Source organism: Apiospora aurea, assembly GCF_038362705.1.
Source record: "Apiospora aurea strain CBS 24483 chromosome Unknown utg000007l_segment0_segment0, whole genome shotgun sequence".
NCBI classification, from domain to species: Eukaryota; Fungi; Ascomycota; class Sordariomycetes; order Amphisphaeriales; family Apiosporaceae; genus Apiospora; species Apiospora aurea.
In genome coordinates this window covers 1,802,622-1,821,578 of record NW_027117394.1, presented here as the reverse complement: position 1 = coordinate 1,821,578, position 18,957 = coordinate 1,802,622, and the positions used below count along the sequence as shown (strand labels likewise).

Genomic DNA, 18,957 nt, shown 5'->3' with positions numbered 1-18,957 from the left:
ATGGACACATCAAAGCAGCCACAGCAGAACACCCAAGTCTACACTACTGTGGGATCAATCTACAACCCAAGTGCAGCACCGCTTCAGCCTCCCACTCGAAGAGGTAGGCCAGTCAAGTGGCCACCGCACAACGAATTGACCGCCAAGTGTTCCCTCTCTGGTCTATCCCTCGCACATCAGACGCAATCCCCATCCGACGCTGCCACTGCTGGCAATTTGCTCCATTACTCCCCTCTGCAGCAGAACTCGGAGCGAGCCGTCAGCCCCATAACCAGCGCTTCGGACTCCTTTGCCAAGATGTCCTTCACAGGCTCGCTGTCCGCCCACGAGCTTGCCGAGAGCCACGGAAGCAGAGAGCAGGATGATGACGAAGATGATGAGGCCGAGGCGGCTGAGAAGTTGAAGGTCATGTCTGTCAAGACTTTGACAAACCTGGCTTCCTACCCAAACCCCATGCAGAAGCAGGCTCAGAAAGTACTCTCACGAGCACGTCCAACGGTCAACACCCTGGTCCCACTACGAGTTGCTCGATCAGATCCTGTGTCTGTTGCTGGCCTTCTCCAATCAGACGGCGCCAGCGAGTACCCATCCAGGTCTATGACACGACCCATGTTCGGCTCGATACTTTCAAATGGGCCTGGAGCCCCACAGCCGTTGACAGCCGGACCCCCAGGTCCTCGCCGGTTCAGATCTTCGGCCAATGACCAAAGTTCGGGTCAAGTAGCTTCAGCATACCAGCAACCACAGGCCCAGGTTGGAGGCATCGTCACTTCACAGGTTGCAAGTCATCGACGTTCGAAGCCCTGGGGCAACGACAAGTCTACCCCGCCCCCCAGAAACGATACAGTGGTCTCTGTCAAGTCCGTCCTGAATGCAGGAGCTTCCGTCAAGGCGGCCCTTAAAGAGACGGAACGTCGCAAGATCACTGACACCTTGACTGCTGCAGAAGCAGCCAAGTACTACCCTCACGGTCTTCCATCGGACTTCGACTACTCGACCAAGGGCATTGCCCCCGAATGGCAGCATGGTTATCCTCTGAACCGATTTGGCCAGCCAAAGACCCGTTCCGAGACTCATCGGGCCAAGATCCACGAGATATGGTACGCCGGCAGTGACATGATGAGCAAGACTGTGACCGAAGCACGCCTTGAGAAGAATCGCAAAGACCTTGAACGAACCATTGGAATCCAAAGTGAACCTCTCGGAAAGGACAGGACGAACTACTCTAAGATCACGGTCGAGGAGGCAAACCGTCTACCGGCAAGCGAGCACTCGGTGCCTCTCGTCAGCATGGCTTTTCAGACCCTTCTAAACCATCCCGAGTTCAACAAGAACTCAAAACTCCCCAGGTTCCCTGCTTTTCCTACTTACGAGTGGTGACTACCAACACTGTAGGTGCTTTGAGACGATATTGCTTTATGCAGACTGGGTGGGACTTGTAATACGAGGTTGGAACATTGCAAGACTGAATCTCGCGACTCGATTTCTGGAGATGGAGGATCGTTTTGGCCAACGCAGTGCTGTGTTGGCTTGATTGCCTTTGGTCTAATTTTTGGAACTCGCCTCCTTTAGCGTCTCTCATGGCGAACAACAGCAACAACCTAATCCCATGTTTCACGTTGTCTTGGCCACGGTAATCCACGATCGTACGTGATGATCACAGCACCTAGCCGACATGGCGGTCGAATTTTCCAGGGAACTCGCAGTATACCGATCTTTTACATCAGATTCTGGATGGTTTCTCTCGGGAGGACTATTGCATTAGAGTTCATGGCAAAGGGAGTTGAGCCTGGCCAGAGCGGTTGATGAGCATGAGGCAGAACTTGGGGAAGCATTTTGTAGTATTTCTTCATCAGCTCAGCACTAATAGACTAAATGAGCACCTTGGACAATTCTGACATGGACGGGCTGTTTGGCACATGTTTGCCCTATCCTATATCATTTTCATCAGAGCGTGTACAAAATCCCTGCATAAATATGACCCGTCTTGTCTCGGGTGGGCGATGGATGTTACAATGGATGCACGGAGTACTGTGCCAATGAGATATCCCTGTTGGCTAGCGACGAGTTGAAGTTGAAGTTGAATTTAGTGGTGCCAGAATACGGAAAAGTGTTAGTTGTCTATATGTGCCCGTGACTCAGGATGCCAACCCGTTTGCATGAACAAATAGTGAACAATATTACGATGTAGAAAGCTCCCAGCCTCTTAGATGTTGAAGTTGTTATTTTCAACAGCTACTGCAAGGTTAGCGGTTTCTAAATACAGCGCTGCGGCTCGCCGCTCATCTGAGCGAGAACCGATACGGCCACGGGATCTACCAGCACGACGCTGTCATCCATGTCATTGCGAATGCCTGCTTCGCCAACAGGGAATCCCATTCGTTCCAATGAAGGGTCAGGGTCCGGTTGAGAAACGAAAGGTCTCATCTAGCTGTAGCAGTAGTATGTATTGGACACTCGAGAGAGAGCATCATGAACATGTGTAGGTTAGACTTGCCAGAGTTTTATTTCGTATCTGCTACAGGACATGGATCCTTTCTTCCACATCTTGGGTCCTGGCGAAATACAATAATTCAACACAATCTAGCAAAGGTTTCCCCGTTTCCCCTGCTGCTAGTTGTATTTTTTCCCCACTTGACACCGGCATCTTAACAGTGTGACACAGAAATAACACAACTTCTTCAAGAATCGGTTCCTAAGATAAAACTTGTTCCAACGGCGACAAGCAGAGAGACCCATCATGTTCTGAATTTAGGAAAAACCCAGCACCAAAAATAGTAGTCCTGCTTTACCAAGCTCCTCCAACTCTCTCGCGTGGCTTTTTATCCGGTTTGCTCGCCTGTCAAATATAATGAATTTCGCATGTCGCCAAAACAACCACAATAGTGAAATCCTAATGTGCGGGAGGTTTTCATCAGAAAGAAGAAAGGTGGTGAAACAAGAATAGAGGACAGGAAAAGGAAAACTGAATACGGCCGCCGTGGGACCTCGTGATCTGCGTTCCAGCAGTTGGTGGCTGTCTAGGACATGCAAAAGGGGGATGAAAAGGAAATGGTATCGTGCCGCCAAAAACCGCCTCCCTGCTGAGTTTGTAGGTGACATTAAATAAAAGTCTTCCAAAAGCCCTCAAAGTAAGTTGGGCATCGGAAGGAGGCTGCTCGCCCTGGACGGCACTCGTCCACAATACGGCGCAACCATGAAGTCGGAAGAAGGACTAAAGGGGGTATGGGCCGCAAAGGACCGGATACGCAAACAGCGAGGGCTGAGAGGAGGATCGTAGTACATGCGAATGAGACTGGAAATCGTGTCACGGCACATTGCTCTCCCAAATAAAGGATGAGCTCGTGCAAGCAACATCAGTTGTTCGTGAGACCCTATCGACGACGGACCGAAGGCTGGTGCTGCTTGAGCCGGCTCGTCCTCCAGCCCTCATACCATTGCTCCCGGCTCAGCTCTCGGAGCTCGCCACGCCAGTCGCCAAAGACAGCTTCCTTGAGCTTAGTAAAGTCGCAGTGCTCCTCATTGTACGGATCGGCGAAACCCCACGGGAATTTTCGGCCAATGACACCAGGCTCGTAGATATCAGGGCTGATGATGGACATGGGAATTATTCCAACTTCGTCGCTTTCCTCCACTGATGGCTTACTCCGATGCCCCGAGGCAGTAGAGCGCCGCTTCGGATTGAAGGAGGACGAGCTACCCTGAATGGGGAGACTTTCGTCAAATTCACCTTCGTCACTCTCGGCTTCATTCGATGTCTTGTCGTCGTAGGCACCCTCGTCCTCATCACCCTCTTCGATCCTGCTAGAATCCGGGGTGTCATCGTCGTCAGCCTCTAGACCAAGCGGCTCAAGGGGATCCATGTTGGATTTCTTCAGGCTCGCCATGACCGTCTGCTTGAGGACATTCATGTGGGCTGTAGTGATTGTGTCGGCCTTGGATATCACCGGGATGATGGTAGTCTTGCCCTGCAAAATACGCATGACCTGAAGATCCAAGTCTTCATCCAGCCCGCCGATGATGCGCGAGATATCTCCGTTTTTTCCGCCGTGACCATTCATGGTTGAGGTCGAGTTGGCAGCAGAAATGTTGCGGTCAAGCCTTGCGGGGTCGAGGATAAGGAAGACTGCGTGGATGTGCGTATCCTGTACGCCAGGCGATCTTATCACCTTCATCTCTTCAGTAAACGTCTCCTCGAATTTGCTCTCCATGAACGCCGACATCTCCCTCAACTGTAGATCAACCACATTCTTCTCCAGACCTTCCGAGTCCCACAGCGTCAAACCAACTCGTTCGCCGTCTATTTCGCTCTCCACGTAGTGAGGGATAAAGTTGCCCGATGAGGCACCTTTGGCAACGAACTCCTCATCGATTTCGGTAGCTCGTTGCGAGCGCTTCTTGGGTGGTAGAGCCAGAGCGGTTTTAAGAAACTCGAGAAACGACGTCTTTCCAGAGCCCCGAGTGCCAACAATCAAGATGCTAGAATACGGTGTTAGTCAAACGCAACCGATAAAAACGGCATTGCCCGGCTCGAGTATGCAGCAGGCCAAACGGGTTATGACTTACTTGAAAGGCGTCGGATCTTTCCGTCTACGAACTCGCCTGGGACTGTTGATTGAGCTGATGGCACTGCTAGCATAGCTGTACCGACCTCGATGGGTCATGCTCTCCGTCCGAGCATACGGATCGACATAGTTGTTGCTGGCAGGTATCGGCGGCACCGGAGGTGCTGCCGCCGAGGGGATGGAGGGACGGCCAGGGTCCATTGATGTTCGACCAGAAGGAGGATATTGGTGCCGGAGTTGTTGCTGGTATTGTGAGGTAGGATGATATGAGTGCGGATGTGTGTGTTCTGCCCGACCTGAGACTATGGCGAGAGAGTCTGGACGCATGTCGCCTCCGAATGATTGTAGTTCGGGAGGCTGTGCACCATTGTAGATATCGGGAAGGCGAGGTGGGGATTTGGGAATGGCTTCCCTTTGCTGCTGGTCCTTTTGATGTTGTTTCCGTCCTCCCTTGCCAAGGTCACCGGATTTGCTACGACGGAGTAGCATCCCGAAACTGGAGCGGCGAGGCGGCTCGCTCATAGTTATACTCTGCTGGGGTAGAGTGGGTTGTGGGGGCATGAACCTGTAAGTTTCAGCCCAGAAGCAACGATCGGTCCTTGGTGATTTTGGAATAAAGTCGCTCGCGCAGGGCTACCTGCTTCCGCTCGATTGCACTGTACTGACGTGGAAGCCGCTTAACTGCAAGATGCGAAGGATTGATCCAGTACAATTACCGATGTTTTTAGACAATGACGAAATAGCGCGAGGGATCGCAACTCTCCTTCCTCCAGCATAAACCCCGAACGAACTGTGTCTTAGTTTCTCTCCTTTGTACCTTCTCCGTTTGCCCAGACCCCTGTTGGTGCTTTGTCAGGGATCGTGGGTTATGCAAGCTGGAGTGTCCAAAGACGAGACAGTCCAGCTGATGACTTGCAGAAAGTCTAAAATCTGCTCGATGAGGTTGTTTTGAGGGCAATGGCAAGCAGTAATCTGGAAGGTTAAAGCCGCCTGCAACTGGTACAAGAAATAGAAACGGTTCGCTAGGAGTTGTTTGGCTGGCACATAGGCAGGCGAAGGTCGACTCGCTAGGTGCTTCAGAAGGCTTCGGGTATCGAGTGATGATGCCGACTACTGGAATAGGAATCAACGTGAAGGTTTGTATACGGCGATTTGCGTAAAGCTCGGAGGGCCTGGGATCTGCGTCGTGTCAGTCCTATTCAAAAACGGTGATCAACAAGGGCAATGCGTGTCTCTGATGGCACACCACTAGTTTGGACGGTTGGGGCAGCTAGTTCACGATTGGTGATCTGGTGGATTGTCTCTCCCCGATCCCACTACCGTTGGATCCCGTGGTGAACGGGGGTTGTCTCTCTTCTTTTCTTCTCCCGCGCCCACGCCCATTGCGCTGGTATGCGCGAGTTTGCAACGTCAACACATTCCTCCAGCAACTCCGCCCAGGGTAGACGGAAGCGCGCGATGTGTTCTGCTACACAAGATAGAGTACTGTGACGCGCATCCTCTGCGGAATAGTCTACATTGCTCCTTCTTTTGCGGAGGAGTGGGATGGCATGCATCTTTCGGTAGTGGGATGCAGGAAGGATGCGACCACTTTCGCGTGGCCTCGTCTCTTTCCTGCGCGCATTCTCGAGGTTTGGATGACACCAAACCTTGAGAGGACTTGCCATGCGATGCACATGTCGAGATGAATTTGGCATGTAGAGTCAAATTGGGAAGAGCCAGACGGCGCAGCAGTAGATGCAATGCAAACGTAGGGAAAAGAGAAACGGGTGAAGCACCAACCTTCAATGAGAGATAGCCGCGTTTGCGCAACCTGCTGAAAGCCGAAGGGAGGGTGTGTATGGGTTGCGGTGGACGCAGCACCGGCAAGATAAGCACCGAAGGCAAAAATGTTGTGAACCAGAGACAACGGCGGCGACGGGCGTTCGTTTACAACCGCTAGGGTTTTCGTGTGGGCAATCCGACAGAGGGAAGATCGAGTTGGGAGAATCAAAAAAGTCGACGGCGACGACGAGGGGGAAAAGAAACGAACAAAATGCAGGTTTCAGATGCAAGCAGTGTGTTCCTGTCTACTACCTACATATGCAAGGCCGTAATAGCTTGCCGTCCTAACCTTAGCACGAGACCCTAGTCTGGACTGGGGGTGGACGGGTTGTTTGTAGATTGCGGAGGGCCTGCGTTGAATTGGATCGACTGGGTTGCAGGTGGTCAGAACAAACAGTCCAGCAGCAAGCTTCTAGATTGAGCCAGCCCACTTACAGTCGCTTAGGCACAGTAGCAGAAGGTAGGCTGCGGTGCTCAATGGGCTGATTCACCTCCGTGCGGTCGTACTTGGCCAGCGGGTAGAGAAAGAGACGAGCGAGCAGAGAGAGGTCTGTGTTGCCCTGAGACTACTGCAATCTTGCTTTGCTAGCGCAGTGAATTACTCTTTCAAAAGAGGGAAGAGAACGAATGTGGTGAGGGTAAAGTGGTGTTGAATTTCGACAGTTGAGGGGGAGCAGCCAGTCTCTCTTCTTGTTGTTCTTGTTGTTGTCGTTTTTGCTTTTCTACCTGAGCTCGTCAGGGAAGTTCGTCGGAGGGAGAAGGAAAAGACGAACGAATCAAATGGGCTTTCTCATCTCACCAGTTCGAAGAAAAAGGAGACAAGGCTGGATGGAGTACGTGGTTACGACTGGGAGCAACTCGGGTATGATGGTCCCAAACAGGCTTGGCCCGGCTTTTCGTTGGCGCCCACGTCCCTTCGTTGCACGGCTCAGACAATCGATTGGATTGGACCGTGGAAAATAAGAAATGTTCCGAAGAACGACATTCGTCCGGGGGTGTGTGCGCTTGCTTACTGTCGACGGGCACAGGACACCACCACCACCCAGCTGCATGGTGAAACGAACCCGACCTCGACTGCACCGCGGTACGTACGCGAATGCAATACGACAAGGACGACGACGGGACTGGTGAGCGGTGCAAATGCAGTCTCGCAGCCACATGATGGCGACTATGACCTATGGGACCGCCTGGGGGTGCTAATATTGTTTACTTTGGCACCTCCTAGCACGAGCCGGAGGGCCATTTTGGAAGCATTCCCACCACGCGACGTTGGCTGCACATCCCTGGCGTCTGAGTCGTCAGATGTTTCTCCCACGGCTAACCCTATTTTTGCCAATGGCCAACAGCGCCGATTAAACTTCGAACTCTCCCGTGGGCCGTGGCCCATGTGCAACAGATGCCACATGATGATTGGGCATAATCAACATCAATCAGAAGATGGCTTCTTCGATTGGATAGGGCCCGTCGTCGCCAGAGGCTACCAGCGTGTACATACGAGCACGCAAGTAACCGAAGCTCTCCGCGTTAGCGCTGCTGTTGCATCTACAGTAGTACTTGGTAGCAAAATACGACGATGTTAGATAAGTACCCAACCTAGCAAAATGACCTGTTCGTCAACTCACAGTATTCTGCGGCATCCGAAGGCGTACGATTTAATAAAGAAATCAGTCTCCCGGTCGTGCCCCCTTTAAAATTGTAGGCCCGCGAGATTGGAGGAATCCACCTCTGGAGAGAACCCACGAGGAACCCTGGACCCCTGGTCAATGCCTCTGGGAATGGGACCAATTAACGCATCTTATCGATATCCTTGTTTCACGTTTCAGAATTTCCAAGCTTTCCCATCCATCCAGCAATCAATGGGATGCGTGGATGCGCGGCTGAATCCCAGCACCCGCCCCGATGAAGCTGGTAGCCCAATCAATATCAAATCACATGCGCCGCAAAATAAACAAAATCTGGAAGCATAAGCAAGGAACAGGCGGCGGCAACAAAAAGCAAAAATGGCACACCGAAGCATCATCGTGACAGAGTGACAGATAGAGTTAAAAATAACAATAATAACAGAACAAGAACATCTGGCCCCCAAGTAGATTGATTCATGAACGAGGGGAGCACTCGGAGCAGCACTTCGGCACTCTCTCTGGGCACACGGGGCACTCGGGGCACTCTGGGAACAGTCTCCATTTCATCTTAGCAAAGAACCCACTCAATTAGGTGATTGTATGGATATTGCTGGTACTGACGGTACTGATGGTGCTGATGGTACCTGCATTAGTGCCGAATGCAGTCACCGACCCAGTCCTGCCAATCCTTCCTCGGTGGAACCCTCCAGAACTATAAACAGCAAATGGCCCGTCAGCAATCGCGGGCCAATCTCGTCAACATGAGCGGTGGGCCGGCATCCGAAAGAAGGATCATCATCTGTCAAGTCGGCCTTCTGAACTTGGCCCATCAGTGACATATTATTTCATACGCAATTGCAACACGAGCAGTTCGTACTTATGTCGATTCGATGCAAACCTGCTGCTGATATTTCGCGCGTAGATCATTTTGGCCTGCGACGTGGCAGAACTGCAGTTATCCGTGTAGCCAACTAACGCCAGTCCCTGACCCGGTCCCTGGCTTTTGATGCTAGGCCAAGTGCTTGCGATAGCCTGTATCAATCAAGCTTGTAAAGTGCGCTTCTGAAAACGGGGTGCATTCCATTGTAGGAATGGCAGCTGTCCTGATTCTGAGTGGTAACATGCTCTCTATCGTCCGTCTTCTATCTACTATTCTATACACGCCCCTAAAAAGGCAAGCAGAAGGAACGCTTCACCAGACCAACCGTAATTTTAACCGTCAAACACGTCATGCTGTAACTCAAACCCCATGTCGTTGGCCATGTCCTTCATCTTGGACTCGAGGACATCCTCCATGCCGCCGCCATACCCGAGCCACTGCCGAACCTTGAACGTATAAAACGCGACATCCGTCGCCAGAAGCACCGTCCGGAACAACAGATGCCGCCAGGCGTTGGCCAGCCGCTCCTGCCATGGCAGGTTCGGGTCCTGGAACAGGCTGCGGCTCGCCCAGTTGCCCATCATCTTGATGCGGTTGACCGGCGATCCCATGAACTGATTGTTGCCCTGCACAATTCGCAGGTTGCGTCCGATAAAGATGAGCTCCTTGGGCCACTTGTCTTCGTCAGCCAGCATGTCGCGGATCCCCTGCTTCATCCGCCGCTGCATCTCAAAGTGCCGCTCGGCGGCCGTCTTGCCGCCGAGGCTCTCGATAATGCCGTTCTTAGTCTTGTTGTCACCTCCCTCGTATGGCCTGAGCAAGGTGGCGCTGGCAAAGAAGTCCGGTGCCTTGATGCCCCATTGCTTGCTGACCTCGGCGATCGTGTCGTTGTCGAAGGTCATGAGCGACTTCCAGAATAGACTATACTGGTGTCTGAAATCCGGCGACATGTAGACGTAAAGCCCGTGATCGATGAGGACTACCTCGGCGTGACCGGATGGTAGGCGCCGGATGAAGAGGTTGCCTGGGTGAGGATCGCAATGTACGACGCCCCATTTGAAAATCTGCGCGGAGAAAAGATCGACTATCGTGGTCATCACCTCCTTGCTCGTCAGCCCAAGCCCGCCCTTGTTGTTACGTCCTCGCCAAGTCTCACGGTCGGGCTTGAGATTCGTCATTCCCGGGTTTTCGTGTAGCTGTTTCCGGACGAGGTCCATATTGGGTGGACTAAGTTTCTCTCCATGCACACCAGGAGATCCCATGCCGTGACCGCCTATCCAACGGTCAGTAGTTGCCTCCTTATCCCACAGACGCACACCTTCTATCCATTCCGTCACCAGAATCCTTCGTTTTGTGAATTCGGGGTAGACTGTTGGAACATAGACTCTGCCCTTCAGACTTGGCTCCGAGTTGATCAGCTTTCGCATGGTCTCGGAGTTCCGCGCTTCACTCTCGAAATCTGTTTCCAGCTGAAGACGCTCCGTGATGAACGGAACCAGGCTACCAAGAGGGAGGTCGAACCACCATGAGTACACTCCCATCACCACCCTGCGCGAGGTCAGCTTTTTACCCTACATGAATAGGGTACCCGAGGATGCTCCCTACTTGAATGCCCATAGATCCCACCCTATTTGCTTGGCGATCTCAGGCTTTTGTATCTTGATGGCGATTTCTCGTCCATCTGGCAGCCTTGCCCAATGGACCTGTGCCACACTGGCACTGGCTCGTGCTTTCTTCTCCATCAAGCCTTTGCCGTCTTCGCCCGTGAAGCTGACACCGAAAACTTCTTCTGCGCTTCTGCCGCCAAATTCCTCTCGTATCACCTTTTGCACACCCTCCCATGAACCCTGTGGTGCATCGTCAAACATGCGGGCAAACATCTTTTGAAACTCAGGCGGCAATACAGCACTCTGCATAGCAATTGCCTGGCCTATTTTGAGGTATAAGCCGCCATTGTGCCGCAGCAGCTCGAAGAGTCGCTCCGCGCTGCGCCGGTGGAGGTCCTCGATGGTGCCGACAAAGGGGCGCGCGCGGAAGTTGATCTTGTAGTCGAAGGCAACGAACAGACCGTTGCCGAACGTGAGGAGCGAGCGACTGATGCCCGCGGCGAAGGTGACGCGGTCGACGAGGTAGAAGGTGCCGCCCACGGTGGCCAGGATCACGAAGCGCCGGAGCCATTTCCGGCCGCGCTTGAACTCGCGTGCGGCTTTCGGTGCCCCCAGCGACTCGGGCGAGGGCGGTCGGAGTGGCTGGAACTGACCGCCATTGTCGCTGCGTGTCGATGCTTGCCGGCGGGCATTTTGTACACTTCGTAGCAGGGGGTAGGTGGTGGTGTTGCGCCCTCGAGACGTGGTGGCGGCCTGTGACAGCCACTTATGCGATGACGTCGTTGAACATTTCGACAGCGGGCGTCTGCCGAGACCAGCTATGCTTGCACGAAACATACCTGGGTATCGTATCTGTTGGCGGCCAACGGGAAAGACTGTAAAAATTTTGATGGTAATTAGTCCGTGAGAGAAGCCCTACATCATTGTATATCTGCTGCAGGACGGAAAAAAAAAGAGTCGGAACTCGGATGTTGATGACGATCTCTGTTCTTGGTCTCGTGCCTAACCTACGGTCTAGCCCGGGGAATTTGGCTCGGACTTGACTTTAGCTTAGGCCGACCGAGCTGACTAACCCCATTCTATCGGAACCGATCTCAGCCCCGGCGCGAACCGGACTTCGGTAGAAAAGAAGCATCATTGGCCAAGTTGGATTCGAGGCCACAACGCTTGAAGTTCTGGTAATGGCCCTTGCGCTCGTATGGAGCATTCGGGAAATTCTTTATCTTATCTGTTGGCCACGTGTTGTACGTAATCAAACACCTCTTGAATAAAACACCACGGCTGAGGTTCCTGGCCTGCGCTCGAAGACGACTTCGGATTTCGTCATTTGGCTGTTTGGCTTGGGTGTCACGTGGATGTATTATGGTCATCAATTCCGTTAAAAGCAGGTAGCTCGCATAGACGTGTGGCCCTGATATTACGGATCCCGTGACGATTAGTATCAGGATTGCGCTTGACCCTGGCGCAGTTCCTCTATAATGAGCAGATCATATGCCTGACCTGCACCTCTTCAGACTTGGGATGCTGAGCATCCGACGATCGTGTTAAAGAGTTGCGAGTCGCTCTCTGCTCTTACAAATGTGCGATACCTACGACACGTTGCGCGTCCACCTCTATTTATGTTCCCGATTTACCTCGAAGGCCTGTGACAAACAACGAGGGGCTAGCAGGCTGGGATCCGGTGCATAATATCCGGAGAACGGGCATTCGTGTCAGACGCTCATTTCGAAGGCACCTTAGGTCATACTGTAAGCCCGCCAACTCGCCCACTAGCCCATAATACGTTTCGCGTACAGGAGCCGGAGCGTTGCCGAATAGGGACAGCTGGCGGTTTGCCCTATATTGAGTTAATATAGACTACAAAATTGCTTGATTGGCAGCTGTTGGTTGCAGTAGGAATGGGGCGGCGTCACCGTGTCACCTCGGTTTCCACATGCAAGTCTTAACTCTGCCTCAGACCGTTTCCGAATGAGTTGAAGTTCGGTGATCTCTGTGACGCTAGAAAAACTAGGGCCCGAGTCTTGGAACGCCTGGTCCGAACCGTGCCCAGTGCTCGATAGTCATTATCGTTGGATCGTGGAGCATCCCCCCCCGGGGAGAAAATACCGGTCGTTGCTTATTCCGACGGTACATGCTTTTAATAAATTCTTTATACGAGAAGGAAATAAGATTTGAAGAAAAATATTAGAATATAAGAAAAGCGTAAATTCTTCTAGATATAAATCTGAAGTCTTTTCGACTTAGTTTGCCCGTGGTAAAACAAGTTAGATTTAAAAGTGCTGTTGAAATTTGAAATCTGTACACTGACCGGTTTATTTCCACGGCCGCTTGGGAGCTACCTACCGGCGCGAAAACAGTATATCAATAGCAGGCCGCTTGGAAAGTTTCCTCGTATACATATAGGAAAGTTGGATTAGCTGACAAGACGACCGTTCACGAGTCATTCGACCATATTGAAGCATCCCGCAGGGCTAGAGCTGCAAGTAGCCGGATAATACGGAGTCCTGGGGCGCAGCATTCAGTTGGTTCGCCTGGTATCGGCGGGATCCTCTTCCAGGCTGTCAGTTGGCAATTCACACATTCAGCCCTTTTTCGCGGGGGGACCCGGCTGCAACTACGAAGAACACTGACTCAAAGTGCCTGGGCAATGTCGCATTTCGAACAAAAACTTGCCGGTGAGGGCAGGAAGGTTGGCCGGTTGGGACAAGGAATGGCAGCTCAACGGCTACTATTGCAGTAGATGGTTGTCCATTGACCGCGCCACTAGTCTCCCCGGTAGACCTATGCTCAACTCTCTTGATTCAGGCAGAGTAGTGAATACGAGGCTCAATAGGGTGTCAAACATGGTATGCTACTGTATGCACGAAAAGGCGCGGTTTTCGTGAGCTATAATCGTGACCTGATCCTCATGACACCACGTGCGGCCGAGTGCATACATGTATCTCGTACTTTTTCGAATTTAGCCTAGATGCATGGGCCTATGGGAAGTCGGTACCGGTTTTGTGATTGGAGATGGAGGGATGTACATATCAGATCCTGTTTTCCGGGCATTGCACTCATTGGAAGGCAAGGAGGATAACGTCAACATTGCGAAACATAATATCGAATGAAACATCGTCGAGCCCTAACGAACCTTGGGGCCGTTGGTGTCGAAATTGGCCATTGTACTCGTAACACCGGCGCAACAGCAACGGTGGTGGGTGGCGCCGTCGAACCTCAACTTTAAGCTAACAGGGCACGTTGAGTTGCCTTCCGCTGACACTGCCGTTACCGCCCGGCCTGGCAAGCTGTTTGGTGAATCGGGAGATTCAACCGCCTCTGCCTGGTGGGCAAGCTATGAAATGCGTCTGGGGCTCAATCAAAACAATCTCAAATTCTTCCCAGATTGGAGTTTTTGACTGATTGTTGATCTCTCTGGCTTCGTCCTCCTCTTTCCTGTAACAGGAAGGCAGTGCGAGGGATCTCTATCAATTGATGGATTCTACCTACAAGGTAAACCAGGCAGGCAGCCAGGGACATGTACCGCTACCTCCTGGGCCTTGCCCGTCGCGTAGAGTTTACCTAGGGCGATTCTTCCACCAGCAAGATTGATGTGTGTGTGGGTGTGGGTGTACTCCTTCAGGAGGCAGGCCAACTGCATACACTTGAGATATGACGGGACATTGGACCGCCCACCTCAGCTTGATTCAAGTGCATGAAGCAGTATGTCATCGCACACGGTGGTGAATCAAATCGGAAGCAGGACAAGCCTATCAGCAAGCCCAAGGAGTATACGCCAGAAACGCAGTACGAAAAAGGGCAGCTAAGTCTGCCTCGATCAAATAATACACCTGCTGTCTGATGTATGCACATAGCCACACTCGAGCGCAAGCGACTCGGGCGATTCCATGGCCTCTTGCATCGTTCTCATGCATTAGCAAGCCCACTGTGCCCACCGTAATGGAAGCGATCAGGGGTGGGGGGCAGCGATAGACCTGCCTGGCTCGTCAGAAGGAGAACATTGGGGTCCCCACTAGGCCAGGTACCCAGTCAAACTGATACTGATTTGGGTCTGGCCTGGGCATCCCCTTGGCGCCCATTCACACACGCAACGACGCCTACTGACCCTCGGGGAAACTGTTCCCCCCCCCATTCCCCCCCCAATCTGGCTCTCTCCAATATTCCCAGACCAATCTAAACCGGCCTGCTCTGCTTGCGCTTCTATTCCCCTTCATTTTAGTCGCTCATTCAAACATCGCACCTCGTCACCCAGACCAGTCCTTGACCTGACTTGACCAAAGGGCTGGCACTGCCACATTCCTAGGCGTAACCAGTCCGCCACCCTTTCAGTCTCGCCCGCCCAGCTCTGTTTCATCTCCCAGACGTCCAGCGTGCACTGCACATACACACGTCCACACACTCACCCACACTCACCCACACTCATTCTCATTTTCTTCATTGCCTAGAAGTCCTACTCGAAACCTTTGCGGCTTTTGATCGATCGGTTGTCGCAGGGCCTGTTCTTGCGGTATTGCGACTCCAAGTAGTACGGGTCGAAAATTAGGGTTGGGAAAAGTGCTGGATCACGTCGACTATCGAAAACCTACGACGCCCGACCATCGGTGTCATTCTTGATTGAATGGGCAAAAAATAATTGTCTCGTTGAACCGAGGAAACCTGGAAGAAAGAACGGAGGATCATTCAAGAGGGATTTGGAAGCAGCACCAGAACGACGCGCACCCTATGCCGCAACTCTCCTAAGACGCACTTCAACACCACAATCGGCGACGACAACATCTTCTTCACCGACACCTGGAAATTTCTCGAGTGCGGGCGCACTATAAAATCGAAGCATACGGCAGACATATCTCCACTTCAGCGCGACTCTTTTGAGTCGGCGCGCTTCTTACCGTCGCCACCATGTTACGTCCAGCGACACCGTTAACGATCTTGCTGCTCGCAGCATTCGCTATGCTTACGCTGTCTGTTCTTTCGACCCCCATCATCAAGGCCATACCGTTGGGGACATTTAAGGGCACTAGTTTTGGAGTGTTTGGTTGGTGTAGAGGCGATACCTGCAGTGGGATAGAAATTGGATACGATGCCAGTGCCATCGAGGCCGCCAAGTCGGGCGATTTCGACCTCCCTAACTCGGCGCGAAGTACCCTCTCGGCTATCCTGATCATTCACCCTGTTGCCGCCCTTTTCACCCTGATCATGCTCATTATGGCAGGAATTGCTCACATGCATTCGCCTTCTCATTCGTCTCGATACCTATTGGCACTGTTCATTTTTGGTATACTTACTTTCTTAGTTTGTCTCCTTGCCTTCCTGATCGACGTCCTGTTATTTGTCCCTCATATGGCCTGGGGCTCATACATTGTCCTGGCCTCCACCGTTCTGGTGGCTTTGAGCGGCCTGGTCTCTTGTGCTATGCGCCGTACTGTGGTTAGCAGGAAGGCCAGGAAAAAGCGAATCGCGGAGAACGCCGAGATGAGCGGCGAGAACTATTATAACCGCACTGCTCAGCAACCTGTCGCTACTACAACGCCGGCGTCGATGCAACCTACAGTCCCGGTTGTTAGTGGTGGCAACGGACCTAGTGACAAGCTACCTTCGTTCGCCACTTATGAGGGGAAAGACGACCGCAGTAGCGATGAGCGCATCCCTCTTACTTCTGCTTCGCCGTCTCAGCGCTCGCCAAACAATCCTCATGTCGATATGCAGGCCCCACCTAACGCTGTCTACGGCAGTGGCCCTCAGCGCTCAGCATCCAATCAGTCCCTCCCAAGAGATCAGTATGGAAACCCAATCCAACCTCCGCAGGGAGCCTATGGAGTGAGGCGTGGACCATCCCAAGAACGCATGAACTCCAGAGGACGAGGTGGTGGCCCCCGCCTGTAGGCGCACGTGGCCGAGGTGGCTACGGCAGAGGAGGATATGGCTACGGCCCACCAGCCGGTGGCCGAGGAGGCTACGGTGGACCTGGACCAGGACGCGGTGGTTATGGACCTGGCCCGAACGGCCGAGGAGGCTACGGGCCGCCGAGAGGAGGCTATGGCGCTGGAATGCGAGGAGGCCGCGGTCCTCCTCCCCCAACTATGGCGGCAATGGAGGTTTTGACCGCCGCCCACCGCCCGGCGACGCATATGGCGCTTATGGGCCTGCACGCAACGGATCTCCCGCGCCGGGTGTGCCTTATGGCATGACCCCTTCGATGCCCAGTGCATCGACTGGAAATACGGGGACAGGAGGCTTCGAAGCTTACAATCCTGACCGAGTCAGTGAATTGCCCAGAGCGGAATCTCCACCCCCTTTACCGGGTACTGATAAAGAGACTCCAGGGCCAGTGGGTCGGGCGGTAGAGATGGATGCTACTACTGGCAGCCCTGGCCACGCGCCGCCAGGCTTTGGCCAGTTCAACGGTATAAGAGACAGCGACGCTGATGTGGCCGGCATGCTTGCACTGCAACAAGCCAGAGTCCAGAGACACGATACCTTCATGAGCGAGGCGTCAAGATACAGCCAGGACGGGTATGTTTTATCCAATCCGCATTTCTCCAAAATAGCAAGTGACCACTAACCACTCCGACAGACAATATACACCACCCCGACAAGCCTGGAACCAAGGTCCGGGGAGAAACTCTCCTAGAATGCCTTCGCCGCTCAATGTTGGTCCACGGGCTGCAGAGCTTGCTTCTCAGACTCCTCCACCCGCAGCGCCAGCTGCCAGTGACTCTGGAAACTACTACGAGGACGTAGATCCACGTTTTACCGAGCCACCACCACGTGCCCTGCAACCCGGCCCGGCCCCACTGCGTGACCCTATGCGTGAGCCAAGCTACGATGATGATATGCAAACCGCAGCCGGACCTAAGAGCCCGGTGCCTTCGGAACGTTCTGTTTTTACGTCGGTATCCCAAAGGCCTATCAACCCCCGCTACCAACCTTCAGCAGGCTTCGGTCAAATGCCGCCACGAAAACCAGCAAACCAAAACGAGGTCGATGTACTTAATAATCCGGATTTCCAATTGGGTCCTGCGAGGAGGCCTGGTGGCGCTGGCATGCCTGGAGGTGCCTATCCCGGTTTATAGATCAAACACCACATGGCTACGCAACAGACGGCCTGGGGTCATTCATTGCGACACAAATCTCTTCTGACGCCCTTCTTCCTTCTACCAGGGACATGCGCCCTCTCCTTTAACTGGAATCATTTGTACACACGACTCATCTTCTCACCAACTTAAACCGTTCTCCTTGCGTCAGAATATGTTCCAGTCTATTCTGATGACAAGCAAATCTATACTCTTTTCGATTCAGATACCCCCGGTCTCTTCACGACTGTTCACTCTCTGCCGAGACCCATCTCGGCGCTTTTACGTTTTAAAATGATTCTCATGAGTTGGGATCGGCTCCTTTCACTTGCATTATGATGTAGACGTGTTTAGGAGCGCATTCCATTCGCGAGTGCCCCTTTATCTTCATTGGCAGGTTCAAGGTGTTTACATGGGCTCTCTCTGCTTCTGGCGTTGGTCTGAGCATTAAAAAGGGGCGTCAAATTCCGAATCAATCAACCTTTTGTACCTAATGGTATATCACCTTTGTCCTCCCCGGCAGACGAGCCGGGGAGCTGGGGTTTGGATGGAAAGTGTTGGTGCGGTGATATAATTGGCAAAGCTTTCCACGGCTTTGATTTGCTTTGCTCGCAGATGCACATAGTCATATATACATGCACATCTGTGTATGCGTGTATCCACATACAAGACGTTGGAAACGCAAAGCGTAATCTGAGCGCGCATACACACAGAGTACCAGGCAATCTGTAATTAGTTACATCTGCATGTAGTTGCAAACGTACTCACTGCGGAGAAGTGCAGATGCCCTCGTTGGCTTCTGCAAAGCGAACGATTTTCACATCTTTTGACATAATAAAGTCACATTTTGAACTATTCACCGGCTGTATTGTGCTTTTTCTTTTTCGATGGTGTCTCCTCAGATCGAGCCTACCAAAATCGGGACCCTTTCCAACCGAGCTTGGGTCTCCCTAAACTCATCCATGTCTTCAAAACGACGAGAGTGGCATCTTGTAAGCCACATGCAGCAGCCAAGAGCCTGCATCACAAGAGTTCGCCAGCTATACGTGATAAGGACGCAAGCCCCTTCCAAGTCGTCGTTGTGCCTGATGCTGAGCAGGCGATTCCCAGTCCTTAATCCTTCCAAAGGCGAAACGAAAGATCACATATAGAGGGATATGGATTGCTATGGGCTGGGGCTGCACGTACACAACTAGCTTGTCATCGAGACCAAAAGGTCAAGTTCCCGAAAACGGACTTGCCAGAAGATACCAATTTGGGACCTCATGGGCTCTGCCCTCGGCTATATTGTATTTGTTGCCGTGTCCACACCGTGTGCTGTATCTTCGACCAGGTTGGCTGGTTCACCCGTTGCAGCTATTTCATTATCGCCACCATAGCGCCATG

At 52.6% G+C, this 18,957-nt stretch overlaps 4 protein-coding genes across 4 annotated transcripts; 2 read left to right on the top strand and 2 right to left on the bottom strand.

Annotated features, from left to right (window-relative positions):
• On the top strand, positions 1-1,380 carry PG986_010831 (uncharacterized protein; the record flags this gene model as incomplete). Its single annotated transcript, XM_066847053.1, has 1 exon — positions 1-1,380. One exon carries the CDS (start codon positions 1-3, stop codon positions 1,378-1,380), a length of 1,380 nt encoding a protein of 459 aa, XP_066696544.1.
• Positions 1,381-3,374: 1,994 nt separating this feature from the next.
• PG986_010830 (Sep4b) lies at positions 3,375-5,087 on the bottom strand (the record flags this gene model as incomplete). The annotated part of the gene is made up of 2 exons (XM_066847052.1): positions 3,375-4,479; positions 4,567-5,087. 2 exons carry the CDS (start codon positions 5,085-5,087, stop codon positions 3,375-3,377), a joined length of 1,626 nt encoding a protein of 541 aa, XP_066696543.1.
• Positions 5,088-9,223: 4,136 nt separating this feature from the next.
• Positions 9,224-11,335, bottom strand: PG986_010829 (uncharacterized protein; the record flags this gene model as incomplete). Its single annotated transcript, XM_066847051.1, has 2 exons — positions 9,224-10,439; positions 10,497-11,335. The coding sequence occupies 2 exons, from the start codon at positions 11,333-11,335 to the stop codon at positions 9,224-9,226; spliced, it is 2,055 nt and encodes a 684-aa protein (XP_066696542.1).
• Positions 11,336-15,397: 4,062 nt separating this feature from the next.
• Positions 15,398-17,571, top strand: PG986_010828 (SUR7/PalI family-domain-containing protein; the record flags this gene model as incomplete). Its single annotated transcript, XM_066847050.1, has 3 exons — positions 15,398-16,377; positions 16,436-17,011; positions 17,073-17,571. 3 exons carry the CDS (start codon positions 15,398-15,400, stop codon positions 17,569-17,571), a joined length of 2,055 nt encoding a protein of 684 aa, XP_066696541.1.
• Between the last annotated feature and the right edge of the window lie 1,386 nt (positions 17,572-18,957).